Below are 24,394 nucleotides of genomic sequence, written 5' to 3'. Positions count from 1 at the left end.
GAATAGAGAGAAAAGCTTTGCATAATGATTTGTGAGGTTGTTCAGTAAGGCGAAGGTCTGCCTAAATGTAAAGTGAGCTGTCAATGCCGGTCAGCGTAATTTTGATAAGGATCCCGTCGATGTATAGTGTGATGCAAGAGACTTCCACCCCCACGACAGCGATGGAGTAGCCCGACAATCATCATGGCACGGAAGGCTATTGCAGCTGCCAACAACTGGGGTGCATCACTTGTAGCGATGAACACCCCGTGCTGCTGCTCATGTCTAACTAATGATTTACGGCTTTAATTTCTTGTTGTGAAGCGTTGCCTCTTACTATACTACCCCTGCTACTAAATTTTTTGAAACAAATACTGGGCTTATTGACCTCCTGGAGGGCCCCTAGGGAACATGTAGAAAAAACCTTCCCCCCACCCCCCACCCCCCCTTCCCCTATCCTTCTATTGGATGATAGTATACCGAGAAAGAGCAAACGACAGGGGAGTAGTTTCACAACTGGAGAAATCGAACCTTAAAACTAAAAGTCCACTAGTCTCATTTCCGTGATTGTAGTCGCATTGCTTTTCTCGCAACCAAATACTTACTTGAAAGGAGGACTTCAACGAAATCGAACATTGCCAAAAGAGCGACAGCAGCTCAGCAAATCCTCAACAACACCTAAAACAAATTCTTATGATGTAGAGCTAGCGTTCTAATTCAGAGACATGAGAGGAAACATAATTTGTGTGCGCTTTTGGGTTGAAGGTGGTTGGCTCGCTTAGGGACTTAGGGGGGCTTAGTGACCATGGGTCGCTCATGAAACGGTGCGACCACGGCGGCCACACCAATAGGCGTAAGATTGGCGCCGAGATAGTGCAAGGCGTTCTGCTATTATGGAGTGAGTCATCTCATATATTTTGAGATTGGGTTTTACTGAAGCGGCGAACAATACCCCGGCTCCCATTGCTTCATTATATCGACTTACCTGTTATGTCTTGTATTACCACTTCTAGAGGCGACTATACCTTGGAGGGAAAATATACGAAGATTTGATATTAAGTTCCTGAGATGTTAGTTGGTGTGGATGGCCCCCTCTATACTCTCTACCGTACTTAAATCCAGACTGGAAAACGCCATAGTATCCACTGCTCACTTCTATCTCTGGTATGAATTTAAGTTTTGCTCGCACGTCTACGACAATGGCTGCCTATTTTAAAGCACTGCCAAAATGCTCCAGAAACTTGCTTTGATGCCGCTGTTACAATCTGCATCAAAGAGATGGACAAAGACCATTTTGATATACCACTTACGTAGATCCCTTAAGCTAAGAACAAATAACGTTAGCGACGTCAAATTGGCATAAATCCGGATGCGGGAAGCAGCACTGGCTTATGCAGATTCTACAGAATGAATGCTCCCGAGTCGGGCGTAAGAGCTCGGGTGCATCTGCGGTACCGGCAGAAGTACCAATATGGAAAGCTGGTCATTCGTTGTCATGCCCAGCGTCCCGGAAAGATGTGTGCCGTTCCCCGCGGGAGCGACTCTTCAGTGGCGTGCGCCTTGTAAGCATTCTATGTTTTTGTGATGCGGGAGGAGCTTTAGTGAGATAAGGTTGCTGAGACCCTAACCCTCAACTAGTAGCCCGCTGTGGGGTGCCTAATAGACAAGCTGACGGTTGATCAACATCAAAGTCCTTACAGATTGGTGCACCGCATCTGTCAAGGGTTAAAGGAGTCTCGTGATTGGCTATGGCGAGTCCCTAGGTGGTTCAGCAGCATACAGAACACGTTGGAACCTGCTTCTACACGCAGCCCCTGTCTACATCTGAACCATATGGCTTTCCTCCACGATCATCCGAATTTCTCATGCCTGCTGGTACGCGGGGCCAAAAGATTCATCAATATCCTTACCAACGGTCCCGGAATGCGAGATTTTCTCTGGAAGCTCTGTTGTATCGACGAACCTACTATCTTGGACTACAGATTGAGACTCTAGCAACGCATCGAGTGCTGCCACAAGCGCGACATCTAGGTATGCTAGGGCAGCGGCACAGAAATCGTTTGCAAGACCGAGAGGCCTTATTTCACAGGGAGCTGATGGAATGATGCTTGCAAGTGTAATAATTATTTGAATGATATTTTTCCCGCAATAAAAAACAAAAGTTGACACCAGTGACGACTTTTAGTAAAAACGACCATAGCACACTTCGAAACCTCCATGACGATACATAAGTTATCCTTAACTGACCATACTTCCCGAAGAAACGAAAACAACAAGTTCGACGAGATACAACATCCCAGCGCCTCTGATACCCAACAACGCGGAGCTCCTACGTGCCGATCCCTCCTTCACTTGCTCGAGTGTGCTGGAGTTGATATCACAAGGGGCTTGGAGGATCCTCCGACGGAGATTGAGACAGTCCACGGTAGTCGGTAAATATAATTACTACATCAGTCGCTGTATCTAGATCCAAGTACTCTGGGTCGCTGATCTGCATGTTGTTCATTTTGTGCGACAGGCTGAAGGTATTTATCGAGACAGTTTCCTGTGGAAAAGGGTAGTCCGTGGTTGAGAATGGGCTCTGTTGACCATATGGCTGGAAGTGCTGCTGTTGGCAGGAATCTCCAACTACAGGCATCGAGAGCGGGAGGTTGAGATTAGTGGAATCGTTGCCACCTATATTGAAGTCAGAAACTGTCCTCCTAGTACGATTTACTACCATAAAGGTCACTCACCAAAAGCCTGATGATAGAAGGGCATCTGACAGTCAGAAGGTTGAGGAGTTTCAGGCCAGTTGTCGTCGTTCATGGGAATGTTCAAATTTACTGCACAGAATGAGTCAGTAAAGCATGATGTTATGGAGTGTAGTAGAGTACCAAGGTGGTGGCGGGTATGGTATTTAAGAAAGTGAGCTTTAAATCTGTATCTGCGTTTTGCACCCCGAAAGTTACAGTTCGGCATTAAGCAATACACCTTGTGGCCGTGAAATTCCTTCTCATGGCGGCGCATGTCCCCCCGACGGAGACAAGTGACAGTACAACCTGCCACGCCGCAAGGAATGGGAATGCGCTGTTTTCTGATCATCTTAGATCGAGACATGGTTGCCCAAAAACAAGTGAAAGGATCGGGCAGTTCCTTTATATCTTTACGAGAAACGAAGGTCGTACATAGAGAGCTAGTCTCATGGCGCCTAGCTGGAAAATTCGGTCTGCCCAGCATGCGCATAATCGTCAGCCATACCTGTCAATAACAAACCTGCTTTCTTGAAACAAACAAGCGGCTCCTGCGGGGTGAAGCTGGCGCAGTCCAGGCCTTCGATCGAGATCCGGCATCAACAGCAGTGCTACCTAGTGTCCTCCACGTATCATCCGGGAAGTTCAACGCGCTAATCGTAACCATCCTGTACCCAACCCCCTGGTATATTTCATATGCCTTTTGCGCCTGCGTTGTCATCAATCAGGTTAGCCTCTGCTCATTTGTATACTTGCGTTGAAAGATAGACAAATAAGACCTCATACCAATCAAAACGACGGAGAGTGCGATTATCTAGAGCGAGACATAGGGTGGCCCAGATCCCCAGGAAACGGTTTATTCGAGTTCGCCTCGCTCGTACTGTAGTCAATCGTGGCATGAAAATTCGGCGAGCAAGCCATACAACAAAGTCGATCATAGATGCTGCACGTCATCAAATATTGTCAAAGTAGTATTTTCGTACAGCAGGGACCAGGACGGCAATAATGCGAGGAAAATGAGTAACCATGGCATGGTAAGACATTACCCCATCGAGACACTTCATACATAGCATGCTCTACGAGTTTGAGGCTGATTTCTTCAGCGAATCGGATCATCCACGATGGAATCTAGATTCGTTCTTTGATCGAGATTACCGCTTGGATAATGAAATTGAACTATCAAGTGAGACGAGACGAGAGTGAGGGCAGAAAGCTATCCATTTTTGCCCCTGACTTCTTTTGACAGAATAACCTGAGGATCTGAGCAGTGCAACAATCATGATAGCATGGACTGTGCATGAGGTACCCCCCTGGCCACAACGGAATTAGATGGCACACGCACTCAAAGTGTTGGAACTTGTAGAAAGAACAACATGCCTCGGCCGTTAAAGATGATTCTAAACTACCTATGCAGCGTTCCTACATGTTTAGCGCACATCGCATAGTTACCTTCTCGTTCAAATGTGCTGCGGGAAACCATTCCCAGCACATTCCCAGTCGAATACAGGACGGAAGAGCACGCTTAAACTGCAGCAAAACGATTACTGACTTATCGTAAAAATCAAACATCCGCTCAACCCCTTCGGAGGCGGAACAGGACGGCATGTCTGTCGAGATGAGGGGCTATTCGCTCGAACGTAGCCTTCCATCACCCGCAACACCAACCACCCATACACAGGTTTGGACACTGGTCAAACAAAAGAAGACGAGCGAAATAACAACCCTCCAGGGTCCAGGCCTGGAATGGTTTTTCGACCTTGGTTTGCACTGGCATGCATGTTGGGCCTGTCTGTGTGGCTTTTCAACAAATGAGCTTGGCGAACAGACGCCTGGACGTCCTCTTCTCCAATAAACATGATCATCAGCAACTACCACCACTTGGTAGGCCACATCCGCCATTCGAGCTCGAGAAGAGAAGTTCGTATATAGCTAATGACCTGCATGCGATGTTAACGATCTGGACGCATCGTGGAGATCTGCGGCTTTGTTCTCTCGTCTCGCAGAGCCTGCGGGATGCTTTGGAGCATCCTGGCACTCGGGTGTTTCTCAACACGCGTCCATCTGATCAAAGTCAAGTGAAGCCGCCTGAGGTGTAGTTTGAAAGCAAGTAGGCAGGCGCTGCAATGTTTGCAGACTCAGAACAACACCGCAAGCTTCAACGTTGGCTCAAGTTCGAATCATCTGCAATGGCCAGGAAGCTTGGATATCAACAGTCCCATTGCTCATCACACCCACCGATGTGTGTATGGAAACTACAACAAGGCTCAAGTACCTTCGACACGCACGGCTTGTGATGGAAGTCCCCGAACATCAGCCAACTTTCTCTTTATGCTTTTGAGATCGTTGGCGCGCCATCTAGCTGCAGCGTTGTGACGAACAGCAGCACCCAGTCTCAATTTACCGCGAATGGCGCCCAGCTCGATCATAACGGCTCGAAGAAGGTTGGTGGCGAATATGAGAGGAGGTTGGGAGCTCCTAGCACACTCATAGGGGATTCCATAATATGGTTTGAGTCCTCGACATATTAAAATCGATATGCTTCCTGATGCACTGCTCTACCGAAACCTTGCCCCATAAGTGGATATCTGGGGGGAGAGTGTAAACCTCTAGGCTAGTCGATTTCGGTGGAACCTGAGTTACACGTACCACTCCAGGCTTCACATTCAAACCAAGTCTAGCCAAAGCATCACAATGGCAAACCCGATCTCCATGTATTCCCAACACACTGGACGTTCTGGGACCAAACACCAACGACTTTCATAGCTGGGGTAGCCGCCAGGCAAACGATCAGAAGCCTTAATATCTTAGTATGTTCCAAAAAAAAAAAAAAAAGGCGTACCTCCTTCCCATACCGATGACAACGTCCAAATATTCGGAGGGGGGTGGCATGTCATCACGAGACACAAAGAAGCTCCTGCTGGGCCCCCGTGGAGAATTCTCCTCGGATCGCTCTTCAAAAACGGCTGTATCTAGCCCGAATAGAATGACCACTTATTTGCCTCTGGTCCGAGTTCTCATATCAGAACTCTCGGGCCGAGCTGCATAGTGGAGTCTAGAGCAATGCATCAAAACACCCCGCAGCTTAGCTGTCCGATAGTGAAATCGCCCTCAAGGAATGGAGGTAACCATGGTCGCGGTGAACTTGAACACAAGCAAGTGGAGGCAGCTCTGGAGGGGAAGGGGAGCCTTACAGACGTAGCGGGGCCCAATCGCTAGCGACGCATCCAGCCGTGGCCCATGGGTTCTGTTCAGGTCAGTACAGCTTACCCACCACAAGGAATATTGCGGGACGCTGTTGATGGAGTACGGTAGGTTGTAACGAATATACTGATCCATATATCGGATTTGCTAGCACACGGCGGAGTGACGACTGATCTGTCGAGGCCGTTGGCATTGCGGAAATATGAGTCGGAATTCTGGATAAGAGTTGAGCGAAGGGAGTATGTTACGACTTTTTCGAATCTTCATGTAAATGAATACCTTTGTTGTGGTGTAATGTTCCTCCCATCGAATGAATCTTCGTCTCAAAATGAAAGGAGCTATACTGATCACGTGGCCATAATAAATTCCTTCAGTGGATAATTTGCTTCTATCGAGTTATGCAGCTTCACTCTTATTCAATTTCTTTTCGTAGTTCTTCTATTAATCTGCTATGTAACTGTAAAGTAATGTATAAAGTTCGCAAAGGTCACGTGTACGTCTAATCCTTATCAAATTCGATAAGTGGGTAAAAATTATTTTATGATTTTCTGCATCTCGAATTACCAACACCCACCTCAAAAAAAACCCACGACTACTGAAAATGAAGCGCAAGCTGGATGCCAATGATGTGCCTACCCCAGCAGAGGAGTTTGGGGAAAAAGAAGAGCCTTCTACTTTTACAGATCTAGGGCTCGACTCCAGATTGCTGCAGGGCATTGCGAAGCAGAATTTCCACGCGCCAACAGTGGTGCAGAGCAAAGCAATACCATTAGCATTGGAAGGACGAGACATACTGGCGAGAGCGAAGACTGGATCCGGAAAGACAGCAGCGTATTTGCTTCCCATTTTGCACTTAATCTTGAAGCGGAAAGAGATTTCAGCGACCCAGTGCACATCTGCTCTCATCCTCGTACCCACTCGCGAACTCGCCGAACAAGTTACTAAAGCCGTCGAATCATTTGCGGCCTTCGCTACGAAGGACATTCGAGCTATCAACCTCACCCAGAAAGTTTCAGATGCGGTGCAAAGGTCGCTCCTCGCAGATTTCCCCGATATTGTTATAACCACCCCCGCTAGAGCTTCCGCGAACCTCGAATCATCAGCTCTATCCCTCGAACACCTTGCACACTTGGTTATTGATGAGGCGGACTTGGTTCTATCTTACGGATACGATGAGGACTTGCAGAACGTTGCCAAGATCATGCCAAAGGGGGTGCAAACAATCCTGATGAGTGCTACCTTGACGACTGAGGTAGAAACTTTGAGGGGCTTGTTTTGTCGGAACCCAACGGTACTGAAGCTTGAGGAAGCAGAGACTGAGGGAGAAGGAGTTAGCCAGTTTGTCGTCAAGTAAGTCGCCTTGTCCTAATTTTGACACAGACGCTGCATAGGTCTTCAGCCTAGATCAGCTTATGAATCAAAGAACTGGGAAAATTAATTCATACTAATACGGTACAGGTGTGGAGAAGACGAAAAGTTCCTACTGATCTATGTCATCCTCAAACTCAAGCTCATCAAAGGCAAGATCATTGTATTTGTTGATGATATCGATAGATGTTACAGATTGAAACTATATTTGGAGCAATTCGGGATCAAGAGCTGTATTCTAAACTCTGAATTACCCGTCAATACCAGGATCCATGTCGTGGAAGAGTTTAACAAAAATGTTTACGATGTGATCATTGCTTCAGACGAGCACGAAGTTCTAGGCGATGAGGACGAAGTAAAAGCCGACGAGGCGGAGGACGAGTCTACTCCTGCAACCGAGAAGGCGCCAATTGAGAATAAGAAGGGAGGAAACCCCGATGAAGTGAAAGAGCCATCGAAAAAGAAGCGAAAGACGGCGGAGAAAGATAAGGAGTACGGGATTTCAAGAGGTATTGATTTCCAAAATGTTGCATGCGTGCTGAATTTTGATCTACCAACTTCATCCAAGTCATATACCCACCGGATTGGCCGCACAGCTCGAGCCGGTCAGACTGGAATGGCCTTGTCATTTGTCATTCCGGCCAACTTATATCAGAAGCACATGCCAACTAGCATTGCATCCTCAGCGAATGATGAGAAGGTCTTGGCAAAGATCATGAAACACCAGGCGAAGAAAGGCAAGGACGTGAAACCATATCACTTTCCCATGGAGCATGTAGACGCATTCAGGTATCGAATGGGCGATGCTCTCCGAGCTGTCACGCGAATCGCAATTCGAGAAGCGAGGACCAGAGAGTTGAGGCAGGAGCTAATGAAGAGCGAGAAATTGAAGAGGCATTTCGAAGAAAACCCGGGCGATTTGCACCATCTCCGTCATGATGGGGAGTTGCGACCTGCGAGAGTGCAGTCTCATCTGAAGCACGTGCCCAATTATTTGTTGCCGGAAGGAGGCAAGAAGGCGATTACCCCTGGAGATGTCGGATTTATTGGACTTCGATCGACGAGCGAGAATCGGTACAGAAAACCTAAGGCGGGGAAGGGACGAGGGAAGAAAACTATGGGAAGAAAGGTAAACCCTTTGAAAACATTCAGGGGCAAAGCGCGGAAGTAGTTGCAGCATAGGAAATATACCACGGTTTTGATTTGGCCTCAAAAACACGTCCTACACGATTCGCTTAGTATGCGTCAGTTGTTTTGGGCGTGTGGTTTGTTCTCTATAGAATGCTAAAAGGTCAATAGGATTGTTTGAAAGTTACGTGTCCATTTATAACCCAACCCTTTGGATTCATTTGCAGTCATTGATCTGCCAAATATTCTATCTCATGTTTCTGCAGTTCTTTGGCTCGGCCCAACTAAATAACATCAATCACGGCTTTACCAAAGCTGCTGCCAATCAAGATATTTTTATCATTTACCTGTCTACCCAAAACTTGGTTAGTCGCCGCCCATTTGTGTTTCTTGCCAACGTAGTCATTTCCTAAAGGTCAAATCTCTCTTCACCCGGGCACCATCTTCCAAGAGGGCTTCTTCACATCGAAAGGACTAACTCCGAAGTTAGCTAAGGAACCTGATGGCAATTAATCCTTGAAAGAGAGAGGAGCAACAGGCAAAAAGCGAGCAACGGCACGTATTGGCGCATACTGGTGCCATCCATGTTCAACCAAAGAATCTTCTCCTCAAACCAAAATTCGGTCAATTCAATAATTTCACTCGCTTGTTTGATCTCTCTACATTTTAAGCTGCTACTTTTCACCGGAATTTACTTTTGCTCGCGGCCGAGCACTTGAGAGTTTTTGATAACCCTCTTGGTGTGCAAGTACATGATCACTCCACTCATGTGCTTCGATTAAACAAGCAAGTACATTTTACTTAGCTATTCGAAAGCTCTTTTTTTCCATTTCCTTGCTAATATTCTCAGTTCGTCCGTCACTTTTTGGCACACTTTGCCCCCACCTCACCTATTTGGCCTCGGATAGATTCACTCCACGACTTCTTCTAATACTTCAACACAACTTGCTTCCGCTTCCCGCTTCCTCACATCTAACCATTCATTTATACAACTAGTTTCTTCATCTCAATTACTTATTTACTCTTCTGATGATCGATGTCATCAACCCTCGATTCCCCTCGCTTTCAGTCATTCGATAATCAATTTGCGACCAGTTGAGTTTGCCACATTCTGGTGCCATCCTTTTACTACGACCCTTCGCCTTCTGTAGGAGGAGATATTCATCACATCAATTCACCCATTAGCTACATACAATCAACTTAAACACATCTCCATTAACTTCTCTTCTCAACTCCGAGCCTATATCGACATATCGGAAGTGGAACTGCCACTGGTCTATTCCTCTTCTGGAGAGTCATGAATTAGCAAACAACACCTCCTGCACCCATTCAACTCTCCGCTTTTACATGATGTACTCGCCCCAGGGTGATGCGGAAAGTTATGGGGGGCGAGGTATGAGACATACTCAAAACATGAGAGCCTCGACCGCCGAGAGAGAAACGGATAAATACTATCTTCAACAAGATCATATGAGAAATCCCAATTGTCGCAACTATCTTTCGGGTATCAATCAACAAACTCTTGACGGATTTCCAATGTCAGCAGCCAGCGAATGGCCCGAAGAGGATTTAGCACCCTCACCTTTTGAGCGCAAGCGAAATGGGACTCCGTCAATGCTGGAAAATGTCTCTGCCAAACGCCATCAAGCTATCTATGAGGATGGTGACTTTCAAGCACCCCAAAGAGTCCCGGAGAACATGGGTCAGTCGCGGCGCCGGCGTTCGCCTATTGACAATCGTCAAGCACAATACGTTGATGGATTGGCAGGACGGCAATACTCTGCATCGAGGCAAACTGGATTTAAAGTTCGTGACATTGATATTGAGGACAGCCCTGTGAGCAGAAAGTTGGATCCAAGCTTTTGGGAGAACAAACCCCTCTCAAACCAAGAGAGATTTCTTAACGATCGAGCCGCGCCAGTCGCCAATGAGAAAACCCGTTATATTCAAGCGCAAACACAGGAACCACAGCACCAATACTCAACACCCTCTCGGAAGCAATCTCAGGCTACGCAGTACAGGACGCCAACAAGGCTTTCTCACCGCAAGCATGAAGGGATTTCTCAACAACATCCTGTCCAGGCCGCACGGCTGGAAAGTCCCATTTGGGCAGAGCAAAGACAGTCCCCACAATACGCCATCAGTGTTGCCGGCAATTATGTGCCTACAAAAGCAGGTAACGCCGTACAATTGCCACATCCTCAAAGTGAACAGTCCAGGTCTTATGAGTTGGATCCACGAACCCCCGACACCCATCGAGCCCGAGGACAAAGTGTTGCTCCCCATACTCCGGCAAGCCACAGGGGTCGCAGCAGTTCACACCGAGTGCGGGCTGATCGCGGATCTCGGAGCAGAAGTAGGAGTGTAATTCAGCCTCAACCAAACTCGACCAATCATCGTGAGAGGAGTAAAAGTGTATACCACACGCCGTTACCTGCCGTGCCACTTGCCCTTAGTACGCCGCAATTTACTCCCAAGCAAAACCGGCAGGCATACGCAGAGGGTTTATCCGATGCGGAAAGTCCGATGATGATGGAAGACTTTTTTAAAAAAGGCAGACAATCCCGTATGGCTCAGAACACAGTCAAATCTGAAGCGAGCCGTTATGATATCCGAGAGGAGCTGCGAGAGCAGCTGCCACAGAATGACATGTTCACCAACAACACACGGAGGTCACAAGCATCAGTGGTACAAACCCCTCCACCAAATGCACGCAGACATCTGGAGCAAGAAGCTATTGATCTCATCTCACCTGAAATAAGCAACAGCATGCGGCCCCCACCAACTCCCGTCAGATCAATCCCTATGAGAGACCGCATCGCCCCTGCCAAACGGCCTTCTGGTGGCATCAAGGCTTCACTGTCAAAGCCAAACGTTGCGGCTCAAAGCAAGCCAAAGCTAGGTCGGAGTTCGACGGTAGAGACATCACATCAAGACATGCCCTCAGCTGAGTTTGAAAGGCAAAGGAAACTTGCTGAGAGGATCCTTGAGAAAGAAGAAGATGCCAAGAAAGAAGCCTTGCAGTTGGAGATCTTTGGTGAGGTGCTGCCCGAAGATTCAGAGAGCAAGAAGAAGCGCGAAGAGAAAGAACGTGCTGAGAACCAACGCAAGCGCGAGGAAGCCCAGACCGAGAGGCTGATGAAGCAAGAGGAGAAAAGGGTGGCCGAGCTAGGAAAAGTTAGGCTGAGAGAGGAAGCAGCGGAGAAGGCAAGAATTGTTCGAGAAATCGAAGAAGCGAAGAACAAAGTCCGCCGAGATGCAGAGAGGAAGAAGCATGAGGCAGCGGAGGCTCAACAGACCGAGAGACTTCGACAGCAAGCTGAAGAAAGGATTCAAGCCGAGCGAGAGAAGAAAGCTACTGAAGACGCGGAGCGCGAAAGGGAGAAGCAAAAGGACAGCATTCAAGTCCAAGCGGAGGCGATAGCGAAAATCAAAGCGAAGCAAGAAGAAGCTAAGAAGCAAGCAGCCTCACTAAGCTTTCCAAAGTTAGCCTCCAGCGGTGATAAAGCTCGCTTTGCTGCGAACCCTGCTGACAATTCAGAGGTTGCTGATGCGGAAAACCCACTTTTTGTTCGAGACGATCCCCCCAAATTGAGGTAAGCATAAAAAGGTGATTCATTAAAAACAAGAGACTGACAAAGGCCAGCGATGATCCAGTCCAGGAGTCGACATTGCCAAAGTCTTACGGTAATCAGTACAATGTTTGCGATATCGATGAACGTGCTGCGAAGAAGCCCTCTGGACCTACGACTGCTGCTGAGGCTATGAAGTTCCATAATAGTCGCGAGGGGACTTCTAATTATCGAATAGAAAGAGAAGCTTTTGAAGCAGAGAGGGCTTTAGAAAGGGTAAATAAAACCAAAGCAGCCCTGGACAACCGCTGGGAGAGAACGAAATCAACCCAGCCCGAGCCAAGTCCTCCTCAGAAAGCAGCCAAGGCGCCGCAACCTCCCCGTCCGGTATCTTCTATGTTTAATCCCAGCACGAACCGTAATTCATCCACCAGCAAACCAACAACTGCTCATAACCGACTGGCAAAACCAAAGAGCTCCGCCTTCTTTCGGTCAACAACTAATACCTCCAGATTCGGCAGCGGTTCAACTAAGAGACCGAATGCGAACTTCCGTGAACAACATGGCCCTTCATCAGTGTGCTCTAGCTCAGCTTCGGAGTCCGTTGCAAATATCATAGCTGATCCCCAACAACAGAAGCGTCTGCGAGAGCAAGGGGCTCGAGACCAGGAAGACGAGGCTGTAAAGGACAGGCAGAGGAAAGATGCGAGTAATGCAAGAGCTCGCAAAAAGGCCGATGAACGAGCACGCGAGAAACAGAGGCTCAGAATCATTGAGGCCGCAGAGGCAAATGGGAAGGGAATTACCGATGAAGACTTGAATGCCGAACTTGAGGCTTTCATGGAAGAGCGAGAGGTAAGAGTGTCGAATTTTAAACAACCATGCAACTATCGCTAACGAACTGTGTAGAGAAAGAAACAGAAGGTTGCTATGACTCACGCCCAGAAGGATCAAAGGAGAGCTATGTTTCCTCCGATGAGCTCTTTTCTTCAAGGAAATCCCCAACCTCAACCTCCGCAAAAATTTAGTCAATTGGATAGCAACGATGAAGACGATACCCCAGAAGGCCAAGATCGCAGAGCAAATAGGGCCGCAATTCGAAAGACCTTGAACGCCACCGCTCAACAGCGCAATGCCCATTTCAATGAAGTGGCAGCCAAGAAGTATTGCAGAGTCTTTGGAGATGATGATGATGATGCACGCGGACGGGACTTCCTCGCAAACATAAACGTTACCCCACCACCTAATCCCTACCCAAGCTCTGAGGAATCCGAAGAAGATCCTGACGACGATCCTCTTCCCGAACCGTCCAAGCCTACCAGTGCGCATGCTTCACAGGCCGAGAATGACGACCAAGAGAGCAGTGATGGGGAGAGTGAGCCCAGCGAGGAAGACCCTGATGATGAGCCAGCTGAGGGGCTTCCCAGACCAAATCCCGCGGCTTCAAACGATCTCGATGTCAAGGTCGTAGAGGGTATAAAAAACCTATCCACACACCGCGATCCTCCCACTATACCCACAACAGCAACAACATCAAGCGTCTGCTCTCCCGAAACCGAACCCGAGACCATTTATGAATTCACAGTCTATCGAAAAGACCGAAAGAAAGGCAAAGACCGCCCCCAGATAAGCATCGGCGGACCATTCTTCGACCGCACACGCGCCAACAAATTCGCGCGGGATTTCCTTCACGAAAGACAGAAGATACACCCCGTCGTCTTTCACGAGAAATATGACCCTCATGAAGAGCTCTACAGCGGCCATGTAGATTGGGATGAGCAGGGTCGAGAATCCGTCATGGTGTACATCACGAAGCAACTCAAGTGCACCAAAGAGGTATCCAACTTCACACTCGCCGAATACAGGCCTCGATCCCCACGAAGGTTCTATTTCATCAAACGAGCTCTTACGCATCTCATCACGGACGAGAAAACGGGCCGCGTCGTTGAGGGTCCAGAAAAGGAAAAGTTTCTTAAGAAGAAGAAGAATTGGGTGGACGTTACACTGGCTAATGATGAAGCTTGCAGGCGTTTCATAAAGTTTCTCAAACCTGCTAGGTATGATGATCTGACGGCGTTTCTCAAGGTGGTAGCGGCATGTCAGAAAGCTAGGGATGAGGCGAATAGGGAGAAGCTCCCGTTTTCTGCAGAGGTTGAACCGGATGATGGGTTGCAGATACCTTGGTTGGCGAAGAAGTTTAGGAAGATTTGCTTTGACGTCGAGTTGGTTGAGGTTCAGGGGCCGTTGAACTGATGCTGGAAGTGTATGTGGATGTGGGTAAGTTTCTCCACGCTATATCGGTGATGCTTCTGATCTGTGCTGACACTCCTTCCTCAGACAGACAGATAGATACAATGCATCTGCAAGGCGCTCGAGGCTATACTATCCATCATAATGGTGCATCAGGGTATAACATCATATCAACAGGAAGCGAAGCAAGCATACATACACACTACACAACCTTACACCCACGGGACTTTACATTTGTAACATATCCCTATTCATCATCCTCGTATCCCCACAGCTATCAAGTTTTCCTTTTGAAAATATCTTTGTATATTAGTTAGGTTTCCTGGATCTGATCTGGATTGGGTGGGATACAAGGAGATGCATATTAGAAGAGGTTAATCGAATCGGTGGTATTCTGCATATGCATGCATGCGGTGTCTGTGATATGATGTGATGTGATGAGTGTAAGATGATGTGCAATGAGGGATTGATAAAGTTGTGTGGGAAGGGTGGAGAACGCACTCTTTCGTGATATTGGATGGAATTCGTGATTTAAATGATGCAGGTCAGATCACGGGGAATTCAGTGGCAGTACTTGACTTGGGGTGTCCATTTGATATCACTTTTCTTTTTGACTCATGATGGTCTTGCTGTGGGTACTGTAGATATGTGCTAGAAGCTAATGTGGGACATATGAGTACGTAAGAGAGCCCGGAGGCCACTGTGGGGGTTTTATGATGACTTTAATCCAGTCCTCAAATTCATAGCTCCTTCTAGATGAGATTAATCCGTTGTCTACTAGGGCGGTAAGTGGTAGGAGTCTGCTGTTGACGTCTGGTGGATTTGATGGCAGATTAGCGGTTATGATGATGGGCTTAGAAGGTGAAGATGGAGATGGTGGAGGTAGAGCGACAACTGTGTCTCCGAGTAGCGCTGGCATCGAGGATATATCTGCACTCGAGAGAAGTTGTTCGTTTCTGATCAGTGGTTTTGCAGAGCTCCGGGATAGACTTATGTTGCTTGCTAGGCTCCTTGCAGGTAGCTGAGATTAGTTGGCAGTGCTATTTAAAGGAACTCGTAGGTACTTACTTAAGTTCGTCAGGGCTGAACCTCGCCGTATCCGCCACTTCCATCTCGCTCGAGGGAGTATCTCCCTGGATACTGAAAAGGGCTCTCACCTTCGGGTTCATATTGCGCGCTCCAAGATATGCAGTTGTCACTAGAGGGGATTCGCCCTGGTAACCAAGCGAGAGAAAAATCCCGGGGCTTGCTTTGAATTCGATGAGAACTCGCATGGTTTCCAAGATCTGGATAGGGCTAGATATCTTTGCTCTCGTCGTTACATTTTCAAAAACCCCGAGAGGCCACGGCCAGAGATCCGTCGCTAATACGTGACGGAGTGCAGTCCAGCCGTTCGCGTCTTTGGCGTTCACATCTGCACCATGTTCCAGGAAGTAGCGAGCATAGTGTGAAAGGCCGTATCGACTCGCGATATGGAGAGGCGTGTATCTTTTTTCCAGATCGATTACATAATTGGAAAACTCATTGATATAACTAGAGATGAGTTTGATTATACCGTCGTGTCCGGATACCAGCGCCAGGAAGAGTGGCGCTTGGCCCTTGTCGTTTATCCTCAATGGGTCTGCGCCATGCTCCAGGAGCAGCTGCACGATTTCCAAATGGCCACCTGCAATTGCTAGATCGAGACATGTTTTGTGCTGACGAGGATGGGTGAAGATTATCCATTTATCGTAGGGGTATTCGGTGTCGGTATTGACATTGGGTTCGAGCAAGCTCAGAAACTTGCGGGTTACAGAGACACGACCTTCTTCGGCAGCCCAGAATAGGCCTCTGCTGTTACGGTATTTGATGTTGTAGAGATATAGCTTATCGTTGAAGTGGTGGTGGAATTGCCGGGATACCTGGCTGAGGGCATTGAAGTCATACTGGCGGTCGAAGATTTGTAGTAGGAGCTCGTAAGGAAGATCAAGTAATGACATGTTGATGAGATGATTACTTGTGGACTGTGGAGTGAGGTTGATTGTGTATTTATATTTGTAGCGGAACAACACCGCTACGCTCCTTACTGTACGTAAATGGCATGATTCAGGGGCTGAGTCACTTATGAGTCAGTGAAGAACTCCTCCTTTTCTGTTGCTCATCCTTTTTCAAAGTCATGAGATGTTTAATTGGAGTTTTATGCACATTCTTTGGGTCTTCCACTTGGGAAAGCCTCGAATTTGCTTTCCTTGCAGCAAAACAGTAAGTTACAATACTATAAGGTAAGCGAGACGAGTGGCTCCTTCCCCTTTTTGATATTCAACAAACCACTTTCCCGCGGTCATTCCCTTGCAACGAGACTCTTGAATGAAGTTCAAACTCGAAATTCAGTCAGACTTTCACAGCGCGTATGTCGTCTATCAATTCGATCATGTTTCATCGTCAGATGTTGGCGCAATAGTTTTCATACACGTAAGACTTTCTTTCCTCCCCGTCACGATCGCGGGGACTCTTTGCCAGTTTCAACATGAGAGTAAATATGCAAGCATGCCATGATTTGAGCTTCGAGAAGGAGAGGCAACTCAAATACCATGATTGCACCAGGAAAGTTCAATTGGGAGGAAAGTTGTGACTTGGGTCCAGAATACGCTGTTCCCGTGTTGAGAAAGGAAGTCGCGACTTGTCCAACGCTCTTACTTCAACAAAGGGTAGAAAGCGATTTGTTGGAAAGACTGGTGCTAAGCCATCATCTCCATCTGAATCTCCATCACTCTCATCCCCAATCCACTCACAAACGCTCTTTGCACAAATCACATACATAACTACCGCCAACATCGCTAAGTCCGCCGACTCTCTTCTCAAGCTCTTCAAGGTCTTGAGAATTGTCAACCATCATCTCTCCCGAAAACACTCCTTCGCAGCAATGGAAGCTGCAATCTTGTCTCCCATGGATTGGGAAATCCAGCACCATCAACCCACCGATCGCCACATCCCCAAATTCCTTAAATACCGCCTCGGTTCCTACAACATCACCAATACGTCTCCGATCTCCGACGATCATATTGTTAAGGCTGTCGCCTCGGCCCTGGAAAGGACCCCGGTAAAAGACGACACAACTCGCATCGTGATCTTGCTTGGAAAGGAACACCTTGCACTCACAGAGATTATCCGAACAATTGCATCCAGCAAGAAGCGTATGAAGAAAGATCCAGCACGCGTTCAAGTGCTCAGCAAAGCTTATGGCACGGTATGGTGCTATCCCCTCAAGGAAACGGCGATACTGACATGTGACAAAAGATCCTCTTCTACACAGACCCAAGCCCACGCCCACAGCTGGCAATTGAAGGTTCAGAAGGCCCGCCCGAGTTCAAGAAGCCTGTCTACAAGCATATGCACAAAGCTGTTCTCAGACAGGAGCATCTTGTCTGGAATGAGTTAGAGAAAAATGGATTTGGCGCCAATCTCCAGTACTTCAATCCTGAGGTTGACAAATACGTTGACGAGCGATGGGGCATACCAAAGGAGTGGAAAATGGACGCGCAGTTGGTATTCGGCGCCGTGGATAAAACAGTGAGTTTCACTCGTCCTATATGACTTGCGAAGATGAGTATGCTAACAATTCTGTAGGACCCAAAGCTTCGGGAACTGACGAAGGAGGACTTGGCACATACAGTGAAGGTGTTCCCTCCACCTTACGGTTACGCGCAGTATTCTACGCCTACGGTCAATCCCCACAGGGTGTCGGATTGTTTGGTTCAACCTGATGAATCCATACCTCATGACGCTCCAAGCTGGTTCGGTAAGAAGAAGATAGAACATAAGCCGGCCGCTTGTTCGACTGTCCTTGCCTAAGTCTTGAGTTTATTGGTGGAATGAAGTTCCTCTTTGTACCTAAGGATTCATTGCTCGTCAGATTGACTTGATTTGCTCTTCGAGCTGGGAAGAACCGAACTGTGGTAAGACTCATTACCTAGAAATTCATTACTATCCATCTGAGGCTCCGATTTGGAGAATTTTTTGTGTGACCTGCTCCTCAAGGCTCAGACTGTTTCGTGAGTGACCGCATGATGATCGGACTTACCCAAGATTGTTTTGGCATGGAAGTATGTGCGTACTGGATTCCTTCAAACTGAGGATCGCAGGACAATCAAAATGGAGATTAATGGCAGGTGAGCATGTGAAGGAGTGATTCCTAAGCTAATCCCATCCACCCACACCCAGCAGGGGGGGGGGCATCTAGACTACTTAGACTGTAGGGCATACTCAGCAATCTGACAGTGAGTTCATTCCGGCTTGTAATGCAAACCATCTCTGACAGCATTCAAACTTCTCTTCTAACGATGTATGGAGCCTTTACTGAAAGTTCAAGAGCGAGATTTCCCCCCTCGAATATTGTCTCCCTGACCATGGAACATTCGTGCGACAGCAAGCAAAGATCGCTTTCCTTCGATCCATAGTCTAATATTTTATGTGTCGCATTACATACAAATCCCAAGTAATATTTTCCTACCTTTGTCATTCGAATAAAATCCGCCTCCTCTTATACGAACGAGCTGGAAATCCCCTCCCAATTCCATGGGGAGAAACTTCCAACGAAGGCTGACGGAGAACACAGATACGAATTTGAAGGGGCATGGGTGGCGCAATGAAGATCAGATACTTGCAGTCTCATGATTACTCCATTTCTAGAAGGTAGGTTCTCTACTACGAAGAGTATACCATGAGTTTGAGCTTGAGCCTAGGCGGGAAGTAGCAGTAGTAGTTTCAATGGAAAGAGGTGTTGCTATTACGGAGAGATGGTGAATCAACGGACGTATGTGGGAAGCTGGCTTTTGAAAACAGCAGTACCTGTGGTCATCTAGCGACCTGTTTGCGTTAAGTCACGACAATCAAGCAAGTCACAAGCAAGTCAAAAGCAAGAAAAAAATAGGTAGGGTATTGCGGCCTGTGGCCAATTTATTCATCGCGTATGCAGAAGTATATATTCTTGCAATCCATCCTTCCAGACGCCCATGCAGTCCAGACCAGGAGCCTACCGATCCCCAACGCCGAAAATCAAATGTATCATGAGGACCTGCCATGTCCACCCAAACACCCAACCTGCGAGTGAAATCTCAAGCATACGAGTTCCAGAGAAGCCCCGCCCGTAAACAGGCTGCTAGACCGTCTTCAAAAGACTATCAAAAGGTTTGCAGAGGAATGTATGCCGAGACCAGATTGAGGACCAGTCGATGTCGAGATATGAATGCCGAGAAGATGGAAAACAATTTGATGAGCGAAACCCTGCCGTAAACAGCATGCTAGACCGTCTGTAATAGACTATCAAAAGTAACATATGCCCATCGAGATCCATCCATGTCGTAAAACCAGTGTCGAAGATTGAGGTATCGAAAGGTGAGAGCGAACGGAGGTGGTGTGTGAGGTGAGGAAGAACTTAACCACCGAAACCGTAAAGGGTGCGGCCTTGGCGCTTGAGGGCGTAGACAACATCGAGGGAGGTAACAGTCTTTCGCTTGGCGTGCTCAGTGTAGGTGACGGCGTCACGGATGACACCCTCGAGGAAGGTCTTGAGAACACCACGGGTTTCTTCGTAGATCACTGCAGACGCGTGTTAGTATTAGACAAAGCGACGGCGACACGATCAACTTACTGGCTGAGATACGCTTGACACCACCACGACGCGCGAGACGACGGATAGCAGGCTTTGTGATACCCTGGATGTTGTCACGAAGAATCTTGCGGTGACGCTTGGCTCCACCCTTGCCGAGACCCTTTCCGCCCTTTCCACCTGTGAAGAAGCGTTAGCATGCGTGTATATGAAAGCGCAGTTGAGGTTTGAGGAAGGTTGTTGATGTGAATGTCGAATGTGAGTGGTTGAGGCGAGCAAGCGCGATGTTGAAGCCATCACCACATTTTCCGACCGTGGAAAAGGTGGCGGCGACGACAACATGGTCAAGAACGCGACAAATAACAGAGAAGGCGATGAATACTTACGTCCAGTCATATTGATGATATGTGGGGGAGTTGTAAGAGGAGTTTTGGTGATGAAATCACGGGTTGATTGATGGAAATAGATGAGGTTATTGTTGATGTGGCTGTTCGTGACTATGATGAAAGAAGACGCAAAGAATGAGGGGAGCGGAGTCTTATAAGGTGCACGCCAAAACTCACAATCACTTGGAGATAAAACAACGCTAGTACGTATTGGGTGGCCGCAAGTTCCATTTTCAAAAGCGCTGACTTTCGGGACGCCAATCTGGCTCAAATCCTAACCGAGAACCAAGTCATTTCATTGGCTGATCTGATGTGATGTGGAGGGGTGGTTAAGTGATTGCAGCCTGAGGCACACACTGGCGCGACTGCAACAACATTGAAACGCGACTTTCCATCACCTAGGTCTATCTGCTCAAAGATGGCTTTTGAAGATGATAGCACGAGTAATGCAGTAAAATAGCAGTATAATTCTGATACTTGCAATGAGGCAATTCCCCCACTATCTGTCTGTTCTCATCAACACGCCCACGATTGAAAGCACAATGCGTTGCAGCAGACGCGACTACCATTCTTCTCCACGCATATAACAACACCCGATCCCCCCAAAAAGTCTCAATTCGAGCCCCATTTCGTTGCGCTCATTCAACGATCTATAGGTATTAGGCGTGTTCTCGTGTTTAATTGAAGCGTCCTAATCTTCATCCATCCCCCAGCTTGTGTTACCTCCCGATTGAAGTGATCGCCCTCGATACGATGCCTCACCATCTCTTTGAGTATCCAGTCAGTGAACAACTCGTAGCGATATATCAATAATCAGCTGCAACGGTATACTCTCTGACCGTTTATTGTTGGCGCTGGAGTTCGTATCCGTTTTCTGTTTTCTCAGCCACCACCTGCCAAGTCCGGGACACGATGAATCAATGCCTTCAATTCGTCCGCTCCTATGTGTATTATCGTTGCGTATACATATCTCAAGCCACCACGACTAGCAATTTATATTGACAGCGCTCCTTTCTGCTTTGGCCTCGTGATTTCCTTTTGTCTTGTCTTTAAGGTTCAATGGAAAGTTCGCATGCATGGCTAAGATGTGATTGATCATTGATTTCCTCTACAACGCTCTCTCTGCTGTCTACTGTAGCAATACTCGTATAAGTACCTAGTTTTTTTTTCACCTTCACTAACAACATTTGTCGACAACGGCTTTCAATCTAGAAAAACAATGTCTTCATTTACACCGAGCTCAGTACCGTCCTCAGCGTCCTACTTCCAGACCTATTCGTTCTCGATGCCACCAACATCGCCAACTCCCTCCAGCAGCCCATCACTACCTCTTGCGGCAATCGTTGGAATCGTTGTCGGCGGATTGATCATCGGAATACTTGCTGCTATAGCTCTTGGATGCTTGATTTGGCGGTTCCGAAACAAGCAAGGCCATCATATTGTAGTACCGGGATGTCTTATTGATGTGAAGGAAGATGCACCGGGTGGTTATCGCTGCAACGCTGGTGGTGGTGACTAGGCCCGGCTTGCCTCGAGGTCACCAATGCCACTCATGGTTGCGGTATTCCTGCAAATCCTTGGTAACTCGAGCCGTTCCTGGTCTTCGAGTGGAGAGTCTTTTGGTGGTGGGGGGCAGGAAACACGTCACATACCTCATCACCCGTCTCGTCTCCTTCAGCGGAAAGGCATCAATCCGACGTCGGATATCCCAACGGCTCCGGTGTCGATAGCAGGACAAACGATGGCGAGCTATTCATCTGTGCTCCGGCAGAAAGGGGGCACATGATCTCGAGGGCTGAGGTGGATGGAACAGAGGAAGAATATTTTGAATGAGAGGGATGGGGAGAGTCGTTGTTCCTGCGGGTGGGGATGACGGCGGGGCTCTATGAGACATGTGATCTGTTGCAGACGAAAGGCACACATAGGCTTAGTCTTTGAAGACTTGACGTGAAGAGTCGCGGGGTTATGATAAACTGATGCTAGAATAGAAGAGGTTCAATCCCGAGATGCCGGCAGGAAATCTATTCGTTTACCTTGAAAAGGGTTTGTGTGTCTACTGGCCCGGTGTACATTTTCCCTTAAAACAAAAGAACCTCCCATGCGCGAAGTGATTCATGGAGGAGTATGATGAGGAGCGATGGAGCGATGATTCAGTAGCTCTGAGTCAGGGTGGTGGTGGTTCTGTGAAAGTGAAGAGCCAGAAAGATGATCGGCAGGTTGGCTTGGCTGTACGCCAGGTTTTACAACAGAACGCTGGCATTGGACAATGGTCTGTTGAAGTTGGAGATCCTGTGGTTTGAGGCCAGATATTTGGGCCGGGGTGATGCTCGCTGGCGTAAAGGGATCGGGGTCTATGCCAAGGTATGGCTTATCCTCGCGGACTTCTCACTATTAGTACATAGAATGGTTAAATAAGTAATGAACTTACATATATGATACCAGAACCAAACCTCTGCAAGATAGAAGAGCATAGTGCCTGAGATTTGTTGCCCATGGTATCGGAACATGACTCCATGAATCGCCTTGGTTGTAGAAGGCGTATATAGTCCCAGCAAGGAAGATGTACAGTATTCGAACCACGGCACGACAATATTCATTATGATGCTGATGTTTGGTATCCGGATTCCATGACGATTGTGGTTTGAGAGAGTATGGTGAGATTTATGGTCTGTGGTGGAGTTAAGAGGTGGAGGTTTCAAAAGTTATAAAATTTAGGCAGAACGACAAGAATGGTACTGACTAAATTGAACATGTGAAATATCTCCTCTTAGAAATTAGCTCTGCACATGAGATTGGTCAACTCTGCTTACTTTTACATCCATACCAATCAAGTATTTTCCGATCTATAAATATTTCAACATTCACTGGAGAACACGTGAGTAAACACTCTCGCCATACCTTTGGATCACAGGTCTAGTACCACGGAGTCACGGAGTCCCTTCCCGACCAGAATAAGGAGCATGAAAAGAACCATTCCGGCTCGGATGTCTTCGGTTTATATGATGCTTCACCGCGACGTGCCAAGGTGGACAACGGACAGCCCATACCTCAAGCATTCACGGTCAAATCGAAGCAATTTGCCGATGCAACCCGACAGTCTAATAGGGGGAAGAGACGCGTTCGTCAAATATTGGAGTCCTCACCATCTGACGACGAGGCAGTCGCGAGCCATCCTCCGGTGGTTTCTCAGAGGCTATCTGTTCCTGGATCATCTCGCTCCACTATTGGAAGCAGTTCCCAGCACCCAAACAAGTCCATCGATCATGACTGACAGCCGGCAACATCAGATGCTATACAACGATCGTCGTCAGTATTTCTTAGTATCAAGAGTTCAGTTGCAGCAACGTTCGTTGGAAAGCCCCAGCCCATATCATCTCGTTCAGCATCAAGCGAGGGACCGCAAAAGTATGGAAACAGAGCATCATCCAGGCCTTCGAAACCCAATTGATACTATTTGACGACGGACCACGAACAAGCAACACCAAGCCAAAGCCACATACGCGCTTGCATGAGATGCTCAGCCCATCCTATATTGAGCGTAAACTATCCGTGTCCTCACTTTTAAACAGGCCTCCCCAACAACAGACACACTGGGACGTCAACTTGATCGTAATTCTTTGAATGCGCTTTGAAGGAGTCTATAATGATATCTTAAATTCACTTTCAAATGATTATATTCCGAGTAGGCCGAAGACTTCGGCGATTGTCTGGGTGAGGAGGTTAGTAAGGTTGCTGATTGAGAAAGGCAGGTAAATCTTGACGATCGTTCAAGTTCGGCGGTGTATTGTACTCTAGTTACTTGCTTTTGCCTGCTCAATCCTTCGAATAACACTCGATCATTGCATGGTATGTGAACCCACTAACAAACGAGAAGAACAAAAATCAATAGAAGCAAGTGCTGAAAAAAACAGAAGCTCAAATTATTTCAACGGCATTTGCACTTGCGCGAGCGACTTTTTTTATCTGATCTGATTATATGTACTATATACTTGGATCTCATATCCAAGTCCACTCATTGTCTGTCTTCCTAGCATCATAAAGGCTAATCTCCAAAACGCCCACCATCCATGCATGCATGTAGAATAACAGGCAGAAAACCCCCCCTTAAAATGCGTCGCTAAATCACCCACCCATACTAAATTGAATTTCATGAAAATCATCCTATCTCATGCATATATTTACTATTTTACT

General features: G+C 47.5%; 2 protein-coding genes across 2 annotated transcripts; one reads left to right on the top strand and one right to left on the bottom strand.

The window, feature by feature from the left end:
• Positions 1–6,513: 6,513 nt before the first annotated feature.
• On the top strand, positions 6,514–8,451 carry dbp9 (ATP-dependent RNA helicase; the record flags this gene model as incomplete). Its single annotated transcript, XM_031150835.1, has 2 exons — positions 6,514–7,262; positions 7,371–8,451. 2 exons carry the CDS (start codon positions 6,514–6,516, stop codon positions 8,449–8,451), a joined length of 1,830 nt encoding a protein of 609 aa, XP_031004732.1.
• Positions 8,452–19,643: 11,192 nt separating this feature from the next.
• Positions 19,644–20,213, bottom strand: hH4-1_1 (Histone H4; the record flags this gene model as incomplete). The annotated part of the gene is made up of 3 exons (XM_031150834.1): positions 19,644–19,807; positions 19,860–19,997; positions 20,204–20,213. The coding sequence occupies 3 exons, from the start codon at positions 20,211–20,213 to the stop codon at positions 19,644–19,646; spliced, it is 312 nt and encodes a 103-aa protein (XP_031004731.1).
• Between the last annotated feature and the right edge of the window lie 4,181 nt (positions 20,214–24,394).

This window comes from Lachnellula hyalina, assembly GCF_007821495.1.
Source record: "Lachnellula hyalina strain CBS 185.66 chromosome Unknown contig00081, whole genome shotgun sequence".
In the NCBI taxonomy this organism is placed as follows: domain Eukaryota; kingdom Fungi; phylum Ascomycota; class Leotiomycetes; order Helotiales; family Lachnaceae; genus Lachnellula; species Lachnellula hyalina.
The sequence above is the reverse complement of the archived record's forward strand: the minus strand, read 5'-3'. Positions and strand labels throughout refer to the sequence as shown.